Source organism: Microcaecilia unicolor, chromosome 6 (assembly GCF_901765095.1).
Source record: "Microcaecilia unicolor chromosome 6, aMicUni1.1, whole genome shotgun sequence".
Classification (NCBI taxonomy): Eukaryota; Metazoa; Chordata; class Amphibia; order Gymnophiona; family Siphonopidae; genus Microcaecilia; species Microcaecilia unicolor.
Window position 1 is genome coordinate 88,423,908 of NC_044036.1, and position 14,817 is coordinate 88,438,724.

The 14,817-nt window shown below is 42.6% G+C and overlaps 1 protein-coding gene across 1 annotated transcript in view; it reads right to left on the reverse strand.

Annotated features, from left to right (window-relative positions):
• ASTN1 (astrotactin 1) overlaps window positions 1–14,817 on the reverse strand; it is a 481,917-nt gene that overhangs the window by 155,846 nt on the left and 311,254 nt on the right. The window contains exon 14 of the mRNA XM_030206744.1: window positions 10,709–10,836. Within this exon, the coding sequence (XP_030062604.1) occupies window positions 10,709–10,836 (128 nt within the window). The remainder of the gene's footprint in view (window positions 1–10,708; window positions 10,837–14,817) is intronic.

Here is a 14,817-nt window from a genome sequence, read left to right on the forward strand (position 1 = left end):
TTTTCCGTTGGGCTGGGGTTCTGGGCATCCTGGAGGTGGGAGACGGCTTGCCTGAGGACGCGGATGGTTGTTTTAAGTTGGCGGAAGGGAGAGGAGCACGGTCTCGGGCCGTTGGGGGCTGATCCGGTATGTTCTGTCCATTTCAGGCCTGGTGCAGGGGAATGCTGGAACATTTATGCGCTGCAGGAAGCAGCGCCATCTTTTTCCGGGTGCTTGGGGAATCCCCGAGGTGGAAGATGGCTTGCCTGAGGCTGGGGATGGTTGGGCACGTCCTTGGCCACTTCGGCAAAAGGGGAAGAGGAAGGGGGTGGGGAGTTACCTGCAGCTGCCTGAGAAACCATGTATTCTTTGTTTGTTTTGTATTATTAGTTTGCATTTCTGTTGTAGAAAGAGTGGATGCCTTTCGAATGATGGAGGTGGTGTGTCGGTGTGCGGTTGTTTTGTTAGTTTTGCAGCCAGTCTCCAGCGATTCCTAGGCAGGGAAGGAGTAGGGAAATTTGCTGCTGGCTGGGTCACGGGTAATCCTTCTAGCTGGGCCACAGCTTGTCCTGTTCGCCCATGTCCCAGATGGTGAGGGGCACACTGTTCTCCGGCTCCACCGACTCCACGTCTAGCGAACCCAAATATAGTTTGTGCTATAGGCCCTCCGGCACTCTTCAGTACCGGCATTAGGCATTTAAAAATTTCTTCCCCCCCCCCCCCTTCCGGTCTATTTTTGCACATACCCATAACAGGAATATTCTTCTCTCGTTCAAGCGGTGGTTCTGTGCTCTCCGTGCTGCACAGATAATGAGCCATTCTGCTGGTGAATGCTCCTCCCTTATTGCCACGTAGTTTCCTGTGATAGGTCCGTCTTACGTTGCCTAGCGTTGCCTGGGAACGGTTTTGTGATGGTCCTTTGTGTTTCAGAACATTGAGTGTGTTTTTTCTGATTGGTTCGTCATGCGAGGGCGGGGCTGAGAGACATGGTCAGTGTTCTGGCTTCACCACCATGAATCCATGAACCCTTCAGGGAGTGACTGAGTGACTTCAGAACGTTGTCTTCAGAACATTGAGGGTGAGTTTTATTATAGTAGATAATGGACAACCTATGCGTGGTCCATCTGTAAAAAGTCAAAAAACTGTTCCAGTTGGATAGGCAGTGCCTTAAAAGGTGGAGGACAAAAGATTTTTTTTTTTTAATTTTGACTTATTTGATAGCTTTTTAATTTATTTGATAGCATCCCATATGTAGATATAAATATAATGAAATCCAAATTGAATATCACTAAAACAGCTTCAAAAATTATTGTAGCTAGTGGAAACAGCACTAACAAAGGCTATATTTTGTGTTCATTTTTCTACACTGTTCTATACAATACAGTAATACATGGCCAAATTTCAGTGAGGATATCCTGTTTTCTGATGGGTTCATCTTAACTGCTGTTGTAATCTGCCTTGGGAAGCCTGGTGTTATAAAGCTGTAAAGTAAAATTAAATTCTCCTTTCATTGGGGCACAATGAAATCACATCTTCACCTAATATCTTTTGTACATATATGTATAAATGATTTAGAGATGGGAGTAACTAGCGAGGTAATTAAATTTGCTGATGACACAAAGTTATTCAAAGTCGTTAATTCGCGACAGGATTGTGAAAAACTACAAGAGGACCTTATGAGACTGGGAGACTGGGCAGCTAAATGGCAGATGATGTTTAATGTGAGCAAGTGCAAGGTGATGCATGTGAGAAAAAAGAACCCAAATTATAGCTACGTCATGCAAGGTTCCACGTTAGGAGTTATGGACCAAGAAAGGGATCTGGGTGTCGTCGTTGATAATACACTGAAACCTTCTGCTCAGTGTGATGCTGCGGCTAGGAAAGTGAATAGAATGTTGAATGTTATTAGGAAAGTTATGGAAAAGAGGTGTGAGGATGTTATAATGCCATTGTATCGCTCCATGGTGCGACCGCACCTTGAGTATTGTGTTCAATTCTGGTCGCTGCATCTCAAGAAAGATATAGTAGAATTGGAAAAGGTGCAGCGAAGGGCGACTAAAATGATAGCGGGGATGGGACGACTTCCCTATGAAGAAAGACTAAGGAGGCTAGGGCTTTTCAGCTTGGAGAAGAGATGGCTGAGGGGAGACATGATAGAGGTATATAAAATAATGAGTGGAATGGAACAGGTAGATATGAAGCGTCTGTTCACGCGTTCCAAAAATACTAGGACTAGGGGGCATGCGATGAAACTACAGTGTAGTAAATTTAAAACAAATCGGAGAAAATATTTCTTCACCCAACGCATAATTAAACTCTGGAATTTGTTGCCGGAGAACTGGTGAAGGCGGTTAGCTTAGCAGAGTTTAAAAAGGGGTTAGACGGTTTCCTAAAGGACAAGTCCATAAACCACTACTAAATGGACTTGGGAAACATCCACAATTCCAGGAATAACATGCATAGAATGTTTGTACGTTTGGGAAGCTCGCCAGGTGCCCTTGGCCTGGATTGCCCGCTGTCGTGGACAGGATGCTGGGCTCGATGGACCCTTGGTCTTTCCCAGTGTGGCATTACTTATGTACTTATGCACAAATGGATTATTCTGTTTTGAGCATGTTTCAGGGACAAGTGTTTTTCATAAGTCAAAATAATGAAAATAAATATTTTCTTTCATGCAGATCTCTCATTTGTTTAACTAAATGGGCTATAAGCCCCTAAAGCAGTCCATTAGTTTTCTTATATTTTGTCCTTGTGATGACTTATACTGTGGCAAAACTGGAAATACAGTGAGACAGAATAATAGAATTCAGTAACATCCAAAACTTATTAATTAACAATATAATTGTGCTGGCATTTGGGTCATAAATGAGAAAATGCTGTTGAAAAGTGACTTGAAGAAGAAATAAATATATATCACAGAACTAGAAAATGTTGGCACATTTAGACTGACTCTGGACTTCTGCATGTAAGTAGCTCTGCCCTCATTATTTAATATCTTTCTTTTAAATATTAGTAATAAGCAATATTAAGTGCATTTTTATAATCTACCACTGCATTCCACAAGAAAAAAGGAGCCAGTTCCCACAAATCATTTTTCTCTTTTGATCTAGGCACAGGAAAAAAAAGATTTAAAATGCTTCCAGGTTTCAATCTAATTCATGTGGGATATAACTGCCATAAATAAGTAAATAAATAGATAGAAACTCTGAACGTCGAGCACCTGATTCTCATAACAAGATGTCTGGTGGGGGGGGGGGGGGGGGGGGTTATTTTCAAATTTTTTCAACAATTTCAAGATTACACTCTTGATCTGCAAAGTGTGTTTACATTTCAAATAATATACAAATAGGAAAATATATGTCTGTTTTAGTGGATCCTTTACCAGGAGAAAAAAAATCTCTGCACAAATATAACACATGCTAGGGTGTCCCCTCCAAATGACACACTGATTACAATTTATAACAAATTACTACTCTACTTATTAAAATTTATTTCATTATTATACTTCCTCTGTGTACATCCATATGCTGCACAAGCTGGCATGTTTGAAAATATAAGTGAGATTAAAATAAAATGCTACCAGCAACGAAGAACGACAACGTGGATGCAGCAGCTCATAGGTTTGTTTGCTTTGTTTTGAGTGTACACAGAGCGACGGCTGCGCGGGGAAGGGGAAACATAGACTAACCTTAGTGACTTCAACTTATTGACGTCATGCTGCCTTCTGTTCTTAATCAAACCTCCTTGTTACCTCCACTGCAGATCCTGAATATCCAGCCCAGACTTTTGGTTTAGCTTGCCTGGAACCTGAATTTCCTCTCTCCCTTCCCCCCAAGATCAGCACAGCTCCTGCCTTGTTTACTGAAATAAGAGCAAACTTTTGAAAGGGTTTTCTACTGCAAATAAGGCAAGTATCAGGGAAGGTTAACTGTTTCATAGGGTCCCTCTCCCCTTCCCTGCCACAATTCCAAACAGAATGTGGAGAAGAGCATACTATGCTACTGGTCACACATCCTCTAAAGCCTCATTTGCATATGATATTTCTTCATTTACATGCGTAGACATACAAATTTTAGCATATACATGCAAATATATGGTGGTGGTGTGTATATTTCTTTCCCTTCGTCTCCTAGAGCTGAAAATAAAGGACCAGGTATGATCCTATTCTGGGCAGGTCCCAGGCAATCATTTTCAGATCTGTTCAGTGTGTACATTAAACTGTTAGTACCTGCAGAATGGCTTTAATGTGTACATTAAGCCTTTGCATGTAGGCCCTTTATTTGAAATTTTGACTGCTATTTGGACATCAAAGATCTGCATACTTTCTGCAAGACTAGGAGTGTCAGCCTTGACTTTTTATCCAAACTACAGTTTGCATGCAGCTTGCATTAATTCTCCTGTCATAATGTCAGTGCAGTAAAATAAATCTTCTTACTCCCAGAATCCTGGTATGTGTCTTGTCATGTCAATTTAACTTTCCTGTTACTAAGAGCAATAATTCTCATGTGAAAAACTACACAGACAAGTGAACATGACATGCTACATGGTACTTTATGGTACATCACTTATGCATTAAGGGAAAACTAGTGCCTCAAAATGAACAATGAGATCATAGTGATACGACTACTTAGTATCCCCTTCACAAAATTATCATCACAGCGTTAAAACTAAGCTCCATTTCTAATGCATGTGTCTTATATACAATAATGCTACAAATTGCATACGAGCTATGTTTATGTCCGTCAACACATTTTCATCTAACAATTTGCCTTTGATTGTTGGTTTGTGCTAGAGGTGTGTGCAGGGATGGGGATAATGGGAAACACCCAGAAATCCACCAGAATCCACGGGAATGGGGTCAAAAAAGTCATTACTACCACAGGGACGGATCAAACATGAAACTGGTAAGAATATTCATCTATTTGTTTTGAGCATTGTTAGCAGCATATATTATCCACTGAGATAGTCTCATCTATGTGATTAATATAAAAGCAGCACAATGACTCAAGTCACAGTCAATACACTTAATTCCTCAAGAAAAGCTCTTAAGAAGTAATGAATCTTCAAAAATCTTTTAAACTGCTGAATGCTATCACACAACCTTAGATGGCCAGGAAGGCCATCCCACAATATAGGACTAACAACTGAAAAAGCACATTCCCCAGTTTTGGCATAATGATATGCTGTTGATGAAGGTACGCATATCTGCCTTGATTTCTCGGATCTTAATGGACATCTTGGACAGTACATCCTTAGAACATTAACAGTATAATCAGGTACATTACCACAAACACATTGAAGTATCAGAACAAGAACTTTAAACATAACTCGATCCATAACGGATAGATAGCCAGTGAAGCTTTTTTAACACTGGAGTAATATATGCTGATCTTGGCACTCCTGTAATTAATCATGTTGCTGCATTCTGCATAATCTGCAGAGCCTGGAATCTAGCCAATGACATTCCTAAATATACAATGAGTTTCAATAATCAACCTTTGCTAGAACCAGGCTCTGCACAATCATCTGGAAATCTAGTGGCAGCACCATCAACTTCAGCTAACTCAACAACCGAAGTTAAAAAAAAGTTGTTGACATGACATGGTCAATTGGCTTTTGCATGGTTAAATTTAAATCCAACAAAACTCCAAGACTTCGAATCTCTCATGGATTCCAGCCATTAAAAACTGAAGTTGATCTGACTGACCTCCTTAGTGAGGTAAGGGAGCTTATAACATTGTACAAGGAAGAGGTTATACTCACTAAGCAAACAAAAGTCAACTGTTCACTGAAGAAAATGTTCAAGCAGTGCATGTCAACTTGGTGGAACAGCATTCTACTGACATTGAAATCTGTGGCAGAGAACATGGAGTAGCTGCATGCAACTGCCACTCAACCAGATGCAAACAAAGACCAAATTCTGTGCAATTGATGACTCCATGCTGGTAGATGTTATTATGGTGTTGGAACCATTTGATAGGGATACAAAAGAACTGAGCCTTCACTACATCTGGTGGTCCCAACAAAATATCAGTTGAAACGGCATCAGACAATTGCAAGCTCAGACAGCCATACAATAGCATCCTGAATTCTCTTGCAGATCTGGATTGCTATTATATAGTTAGAGAGATACACTTGGCAATAATGTTGCTAGATCCAAGGCTGAGAGCCATAAGCATACAGCAAACACTGATAGCAAATCAAGCTGTAGTCGAGGTGCAGCCAATTGCCAAACCGTCAAAAAAACATCCAAAATGAGAAGTATCTGTGACAATTTTTTTGGGGAGACTTATTCAAGAACCAGGAAGTAGCTTCAGTGACTAACGAAGTGGATACATACATATGGAGCTTGGACCTGGAATTCTCCTCATCTCTTACTATCTATGGCAACAGAAGTCTCATGTATGGCTGCAACAGACACATGTTGCCTGCTTCCTGCTCAGAACTCCTGCCACCGGTACATCATCAGAACATTCTTTTTCAGTTGTAGGACAAGTAAATTGAGGAATGTAGAACAGAACTGAGCTCTGGCTTTGAAGATGGTATATTGGTTTTACATGGTTGCTTTCTCGCAGTCCTTATTAATAAATATTATGTTTTTTTTTCAATATTTAACAAAGCTATGCCTATTGTTTTATGTTACATTTTAACAAGTTATAGGATGCATTTTATGTTTTGTTGGAATTTACAAGATCTTTTAAATGCAGGTTGGGTACAGGTTGGGAAATAAAACTGTGGGATGGTAAGGGGATGGTAGCAATATGATGGGGATGGAATAGAATTGACTGAGGATGGGGACCAGATTAGGTCTCTGTGCACACCTCTAGTTTGTACACTCAGGGCTAGATTCAATAAATGGCTCCCAAAGTCAGGCACCGGAATGATCTGCGCTAAGCTAGTATTCTGTAAAGGATACTCTGGTGAAGCATCCTTTATAGAATACTAGCATAGTGCGCATTTTCCCCTGGATTTTATATATGGCGTTTTGAGTTGTGTGCACATTGAGTAATGAGCCAATTAGCACTGATAATTGGCATTCTACGAAGCACTTAATAGCATTAACTGGATTTAATTAGAAATTTTTGTGCATAAATTTAGGCGCCATATCCATGCCTAAATTTTATATGCAAGTCCATAAAGGTGGTGTGGAAATGAGAGGGTCATGGGTGGATTGGGGGTGTTCCCAATCCACCCACGACCCTCTCATGGGTGGTTTGGGAATGCTCATCATTATGCAGCACTGCATCCTTATGATGCTGAAAAAAGAAGTACTGTGGTGGAACCAGAGGCTATGAAAGTAGCACAAAAAATGAAGAGGGAAATACGGCTAGCGAAAGCACGAGCAGAAGAAAAAATGGCTAAAGATATATTGGAGAAAGGAGAAAAGATAGGAATGGAATTGTGAGACTGAAAGATAATGAGAATGGTTATGTGGAAAGTGTTCACAGAGGAAAATCCTGGTAAAGGACCGTGGTTGGCTGCTGAAGGAATATATTGGTAAATGGAATCCGCTCGGAGGAAAGGATGGTGAGCAGTGGGGTTCATCAGGGGTTGGTGCTGGGGCCCATTTTGTTTAATATATTTGTGAGAAATATTGCTGAAGGGCTGGAAGGAAAGGTTTGCCTTTTTGTAGATGACACAAAGATAACCAATAGAGTGGATACCCTGGAGGGAGTAGAAACGATGAGAAGGGATCTCCGAAAGTTAGAAGAACGGTCAAGGGTCTGGCAGTTAAAATTTAATTCCGGCAGCAGTGATTCCGGGATACATCAGATTGGATGAGAACTGTTGATATATCATTGGAGAGAATCGTTGATACAATAAGAGATACAATTTAAACCCCTGACGCAGCAATCGCGAAACCGGGGGCTCCCTGTCGGGTTGAGGAGTGGAGAACAACGGAATGATTAGAACACTACAGCGTTTGGATGAGCTAAGTGATTTCTAATCTCATTTAACAGAACTGAATTTTGTATCAAGATTGTCTGAATAATTTAAAAAGAGTGGAGACACACAGATTGGATAGCTGATAAGTACAGCGAAAGTAGACCCCTATATATGGGGATTTGTTTAAAATATATGAATGGAGTTTTTTTTAAGCTATATGATGGCACACCGAGCCTACGCCTTATAGCCGACTACGTCGGGCTGGCTGGGTGGCGACACTGAAGCTATTTTCTCCATTAAATTAGATTAATTTGACTACATAAGGGTGTGTGTGTCCCACACTAGAATTACATAGCTGGTGTGAAGTTGTGTTGTGATTTTCTAACACGATCTTAAGCTTGAGTGGATTATTAGTTAAAATTTATTGCCAAGAAGTGCAAAGTGATGCATTTGGGGTGTAGAAACCCAAAAGAGAGATACCTAAAGGAGGGGAGAGATTAGCAAGCTCGACTCAGGAGAGAGACCTTGGGGTGTTGGTGTCAGACGATATGAAGGTGAAGAAACAATGTGACAAGGCGACGGCCATGGCTAGAAGGATGCTAGGTTGCATAGAGAGGGGTATAACCAGTGGGAGGTGTTGATGCCCCTCTACAAGTCGTTGGTGAGGTCCCACTTGGAGTATTGTGTTCAGTTTTGGAGACCATATCTGGCTAAAGATGTAAAAAGACTGGAAGCGGTGCAAAGCAAAGCTACGAAAATGGTATGGGATTTGTGTTGCAAACTGTACGAGGAGAGACTTGCCGACCTGAACATGTATACCTTGGAGGAAAGGAGAAATAGGGGAGACATGACACAGACGTTCAAATATTTGAAAAGTATTAATCCGCATAAGAACCTTTTCCAGAGACGGGAAGGTGATAGAACTAGAGGACATGAATTGAGGTTGCAGGGGGGCAGACTCAGGAGTAATGTCAGGAAGTATTTTTTCACAGAGAGGGTGGTGGGTACGTGGAATGCACTCCCGCGGGAGGTGGTGGAGATGAAAACGGTAATGGAATTCAAACATGCGTGGGATAAACACAAAGGAATCCTGTTTAGAAGGAATGGATCTATGGAATCTTAGTAGACATTGGGTGGCAATGCCGGTATTTGGAGAATAAAACCGGTGCAGGGTGGACTTCTATGGTCTGTGCCCTGAGAAAGGCAGGGACAAGTCAAACTCGGATATACATATAAAGTATTACATACCATGTAAAATGAGTTTATTCTTGTTGGGCAGATTGGATGGACCCTTCAGGTCTTTATCTGCCGTCATTTACTATGTTACTATGTTCCTAGAATTTACACACATAGTTATAGAATAAGAGGGATTTGCGCCACATGTAAACTGGTGTAAATGTCTGCACCTCAAGTTAGGTGCCATTCCCAGGCATAAGCACTATTCTATAAACTGCACTTAACTTTAAGCGTGGTTTATAGAATAGCACTGAGTGTTATTTTTTTAAGCAATAATTTCTTTAGGTGTCATATATATAATCTACCCCTTTGTGTCTAACTTTGGGCGCGAGCACTTATGCCTGCCAAAGGCTGGTATAAATCCTTGCACCCAACTCACAGTAGTTTGGCATGCAAATGCAGGTATTCTATAACATTATGCCTAAGCTCTGGGAACACCCCTGACCCACCAATGCCCCCTTTGGAGTTGCGCGCTATGAAACTTAGGCACATATGTTATAGAATAGGGTGTAGGGCAGATCCATCACCTAACTGACTAATTTATGTACAGATCTGGGATTCGTGTCCAAATTTGGGCAACCTATACAGAATCTGGAGTCAATGACCATGAAACTTCAGGATAATGCAAGCTCCTTATCAGTGGCGTACCAAGGGGGGGGCAGTGGGGGCGGTCCGCCCCGGGTGCACGCCGCTGGGGGGTGCCGCGGCACACGCCTGTTGGCTGTGAGTTCAAATCGCTATGCTAAATTCTCTCGTTCGCTGCAGCTCCCTCCCTCTGCCCCGGAATAGGTTACTTCCTGTTCCAGGGCAGAGGGAGGGAGCTGCAGCGAACGAGAGAATTTAGCGTAGCGATTCGAACTTGCAGCCAACAGGCGCGTGCCGCGGCACCCCCCCTAGTGGCGTGCACCCGGGGAGGGTGTAATTTGCCGGGGGGGGGGGGGCGCATCGGCGATCCGCCCCAGGTGTTGTCGAGGCTAGGAACGCCACTGCTCCTTATAGAAACTCTGCACCTCTATGCCATCTTTAAAATTAGCACTGAACTTTGGTCCATCGTAGTGAACAGCCATCAGTTTGTTCAACCGCTCTGCTAACAATTGTTCACTTAAATGGGCAGCTTCCTTTGATGATCAGGGCTGAGGGCTCAGAACATTAGAAATGCGACTTTGCTTTCCTTCTGACCAATCTCTGCACAGATGGTACATCAGTCCTGATTCTCTTGGCAGCAAGGCCAATGGTTTAACAAATCATTACTGTCACAGATTCTTCTGAAGATTAAAACTACAGTCTGTACAGGTAATAAATTAACGTGTCCCAGGGTGTAATACAAGAGACTACAGGAGAGGTAAGAGGAAGGGAAGCAAGCCATGACCTAATTTAAAACAATGAAAAGAATTTAAGTACAAGTTAAAGAAAATACACATTACTCTTTCTTTTATTTCTCATCTTCTTCCTCTCACATTCACTTCAAAGAATCTAACCTCATGAGTCTTAATTTTTGCAAGTCTCAGGGTTTCCTCAGAGTCTTTTTCTGTTCACAAACACTTCAGCACTTTAGCATCTGCCCAGTATTTTGTTTTCTTTCTGATGTAAAATCTGAATTACGGACCTGTCAGGAAGTCCGGATCTGGCACAGGCTCTGTGATCTCTTCCTGGCACTGGTTTTCCACAGGGACGGTCGCCACCAACATGCCATCCGGCAGCTGCTGTTCCAAACCCCGGGCAAAGTTGTTCTGCCTGAAAGAAAAGCCTCACAGTTTTACAGGCATTTATAAAGGAAGCTGGGACCAGCCTGAGCACTAGCAGTTACAAAGGGAAAAATAAGAGACAAGAAAATAAAAACCCAAGTTCTAAATCAGAATTCAGAAGTCATTTCTAGACCCTTAGCTCAACATTCCCTGGGAAGCAGTTGATTTTGGTGGGGGGGCTGAACACACTGTTTTCAATATCCTGAGGTCTGTCTCATATGCCTAATTCCAAAAATCTTTCTCAGTATTTTATAATGGATCATAGCAGCAGCCTGACTAGCATTAAGACTTACTGTGCATTTTAAGTTCACGCATGATTGAGTACACATGTAAATAGCAGTATTCTAGCCATTTATACATATAAATAGTCATATAAGTGTGTACATGACCTCTTATAGTATACCGACTAGTTTAGTGGTTCCCAAACTTGGTCCTGGAAGCACCCCGGCCAGTCAGGTTTTCAGGATATTCACAATGAATATTCATGAGAGAGATTTGCATGCACTGTCTCTACTGCATGCAAATCTATCTCATGAATATTTATTGTGGATATCCTGAAAACCTGACTGGTTGGGATCCCTCCAGGACTAGGTTTGGGAACCACTGGACTAGTAGAAAAGTACACCTCATGTTATGATGCATACGCACATGAAAGGAGTTTGGGTGCAGCGTGGGAAGAGTGCACAACTATGCATGTAAATTATAGAATACTAGTAAAAAAGGCCCGTTTCTGACACAAATGAAATGGGCGCTAGCAAGGTTTTCCTCAGCTCCCTTGCAGTCACCCATGTCCAGCGACCCTCCTCTCCCCCTGCGCCCACTGCAGCCACCCATGTCCAGCGAACCTCCTCTCTCCCCCGCCCCCCTCCAGCCACCCATGTCCAGTGACCCTCCTCTCTCCCTTGCCCCCCTGCAGCCACCCATGTCCAGCGACCCTCCTCTCTCCCCTGCCCCCCACAGCCACCCATGTCCAGCGACTCTCCTCTCTCCCCTGCCCCCCCTCCAGCCACCCATGTCCAGCGACCCTCCTCTGGACATGGATCAGCTGTGAGGCATGTTTCCTCCCCCCCCCCCCCCCGCCCCGGGTTCTGAAGTTGACATCATAATGGCTACGGTGATGTCAGCCTGATCTACGGAGCCTAGCAGACCAACTCGGAATGAGCCACGCTCCCAGGCAAGTCAGAACGTTGGAGGTGAGAATTATTATATAAGACTACAATGTATGCAAATTCTGGCTAATATCTATGTGCCTCCTTAAAACAAAATAGGGAATACAATGAAACTTCAAAAACTATCGTTTTTATTTGTTTTTCAAAAGTAGGAGGAAAAAACCTCATAACACCAGTGCAAAGCCTACTGGTTATGCAAACCTGTATGAATGAATCATTCTGGACTGCAGCTGGTTCAAAAAGTAATCATGGGTCAGAAAAACCTCCTTAAAAGTAGCAAATACGAACGTGACTGTCTATATTCTAAGGACAATAGTGTCCTAAAAGTGAAAAGCACACTTAACTTAATGGAAGTCGTTTGCAGCAGAGGTGATTTTCCTTCTGTGATAAACGTCAAAGCACCCGAGCACTGCTGTAACTATCAACTCCACACCGCTAATACTCCTGCCACTCTTGCTAGCTCTATCTTCAGTTAAGTATGCCTTTCACTTTTAGGACACTATTGACCTTAGAATATAGAAAGTCATGTTTGTATTTGCAACTTCCCTATCCACCTTATAATTGAAAGAGAAAAACGCCTAGATTTTGACCCAAATCGGGAGATAGACGTTTATCTCACAAAAACGAATAAATCCGTATAATGGAAAGCCGATTATGGACGTTTTCAACTGCACTCCATCGCGGAAGCGTACAAAGTTGACGGGGGGGTGTCGGAGGCATGGCGAAGGTGGAACTGGGGCGTGGTTATCGGCCGAGGAGAGATGGGCACCTTTCGCCGATAATGGAAAAAAAGTATGCGTTTGTAGCTAGAATTTAGGGCACTTTTCCTGGACCCTGTTTTTTCACGAATAAGGCCCCAAAAAGTGCCCTAAATGACCAGATTACCCCCAGAGGGAACCGGGGATGACCTCCCCTGACTCCCCCAGTGGTCACTAACCCCCTCCCACCACAAAACATGATGTTTCACAACTTTTTATTTTCACCCTCAAATGTCATACCCACCTCCCTGGCAGCAGTATGCAGGTCCCTGGAGCAGTTGTTAGGGGGTGCAGTGGACTTCAGGCAGGTGGACCCGGCCCATCCCCCCTACCTGTTACAATTGTGCTGCTTAATGCTTAGTCGTCCAACCCCCCCAAACCCACTGTACCCACATGTAGGTGCCCCCCTTCACCCCTTAGGGCTATAGTAATGGTGTAGACTTGTGGGCAGTGGGTTTTGAGGGGGATTTGGGGGGCTCAACACACAAGGGAAGGGTGCTATGCACCTGGGAGCTCTTTTACCTTTTTTTTTGTTTTTGTAAAAGTGCCCCCTAGGGTGCCCGGTTGGTGTCCTGGCATGTGAGGGGGACCAGTGCACTACGAATCCTGGCCCCTCCCACAAACAAATGCCTTGGATTTATTCGTTTTTCAGCTGGGCGCTTTCATTTTCCATTATCACTGAAAAACAAAAACGCCCAGCTCACAAATTGTCGAATAAAACATGGACGTCTATTTTTTTCGAAAATACGGTTCGGTCCGCCCCTTCACGGACCCGTTCTCGGAGATAAATGCCCATGGAGATAGATGTTTTCGTTCAATTATGCCCCTCTATGTGTCCTTCTGTCTGTCCAACCCTTATCTCTTATTGGTCCTGTCTGTCTTTCCTGATTTAGATTGTACGCTCTTTAGAGCAGGGACTGTCTTTTCTTCATGTTCAATTGTGAAGCGCTGCGTGCGACTGGTAGCGCTATAGAAATGATTTATAGTAGTAGTAGTAGTAGGTTTTTCTGACCCATTACTTTTTGAACCAGCTGCAGTCTGGAATGATTCATTCAAACAGGTTTCCATAACCAGTAGGCTTTGACTGGTGTTATGAGGTCTTTACCTCCTACTTTTGAAAAAAAATATATAGTTTTTCAAGTTTCATTGTATTCACTATTTTGTTTTAAGGAGACACTTATGAAGGCATTAGTGAATAAGATCCTGTGCGATTGAATTTGATATTCAATTTGATATTTGTTTGTAATATCTAGGTGCACCAAATGACAACCAAAAAGGAAAGAAAAAACCCCTATGTTGAAAATGCCAGAAACCAAAGAAGGGGAGGGCCAAAGAACTTCCAGCAGTCGAGTATAAAAAACACTCTTATTTACAAAGCACCGACAATTAAGCAGACTCGATGCTGGGCCGTGTTACAGTGGGTAACCCCCTGCTTCAGGGGTCACAAATGCTCTGTCAATTGTGTAGTTAATTGAAAAAATTTCTATACTGCTCAATCTGATTGGCAGAGCTAAGTGGTGTAGAACTTAAAAACAAATAATAGGAAAGGAACTCCAGCTGATATGACAGGAAAGGAACCAATCATACTGACAACAAAATAGTGAAACAAAAGGGGAAGAAGGTAAAAGGAAGAGAAGAGACAAAATAACCTTAAATTAATGTAAATTGCAAAATTTACAATCTAAACAAAGCTAACAAAATAAACAAAACAAATAAGATTCATAAAATTAACCTTAACAGTGACCACTGAGTGAGACTCTAGGCCTGGGAAAGAGAATGGTACTTCTAGCGTCAAATGTTTCCCTCGCTTGCTGTTCAACCCTTGAGGCTAGCAGTGGCATTCTCTTTTCCAGTTGTGATTTATCACTGATGCTGGATTTGGATTTTCTTCAATAACAATTCTTCATTTAACTACACAATTCAAGCATTTGTGACCCCTGAAGCAGGCAGTTACCCGCAGAAATATGGCCCTGTGTATGGTCTGCTTACTTGTTGGTGCTTTGTCAATACAAGAGTGCTTTTAATACTCGACTGCTGGAAGTT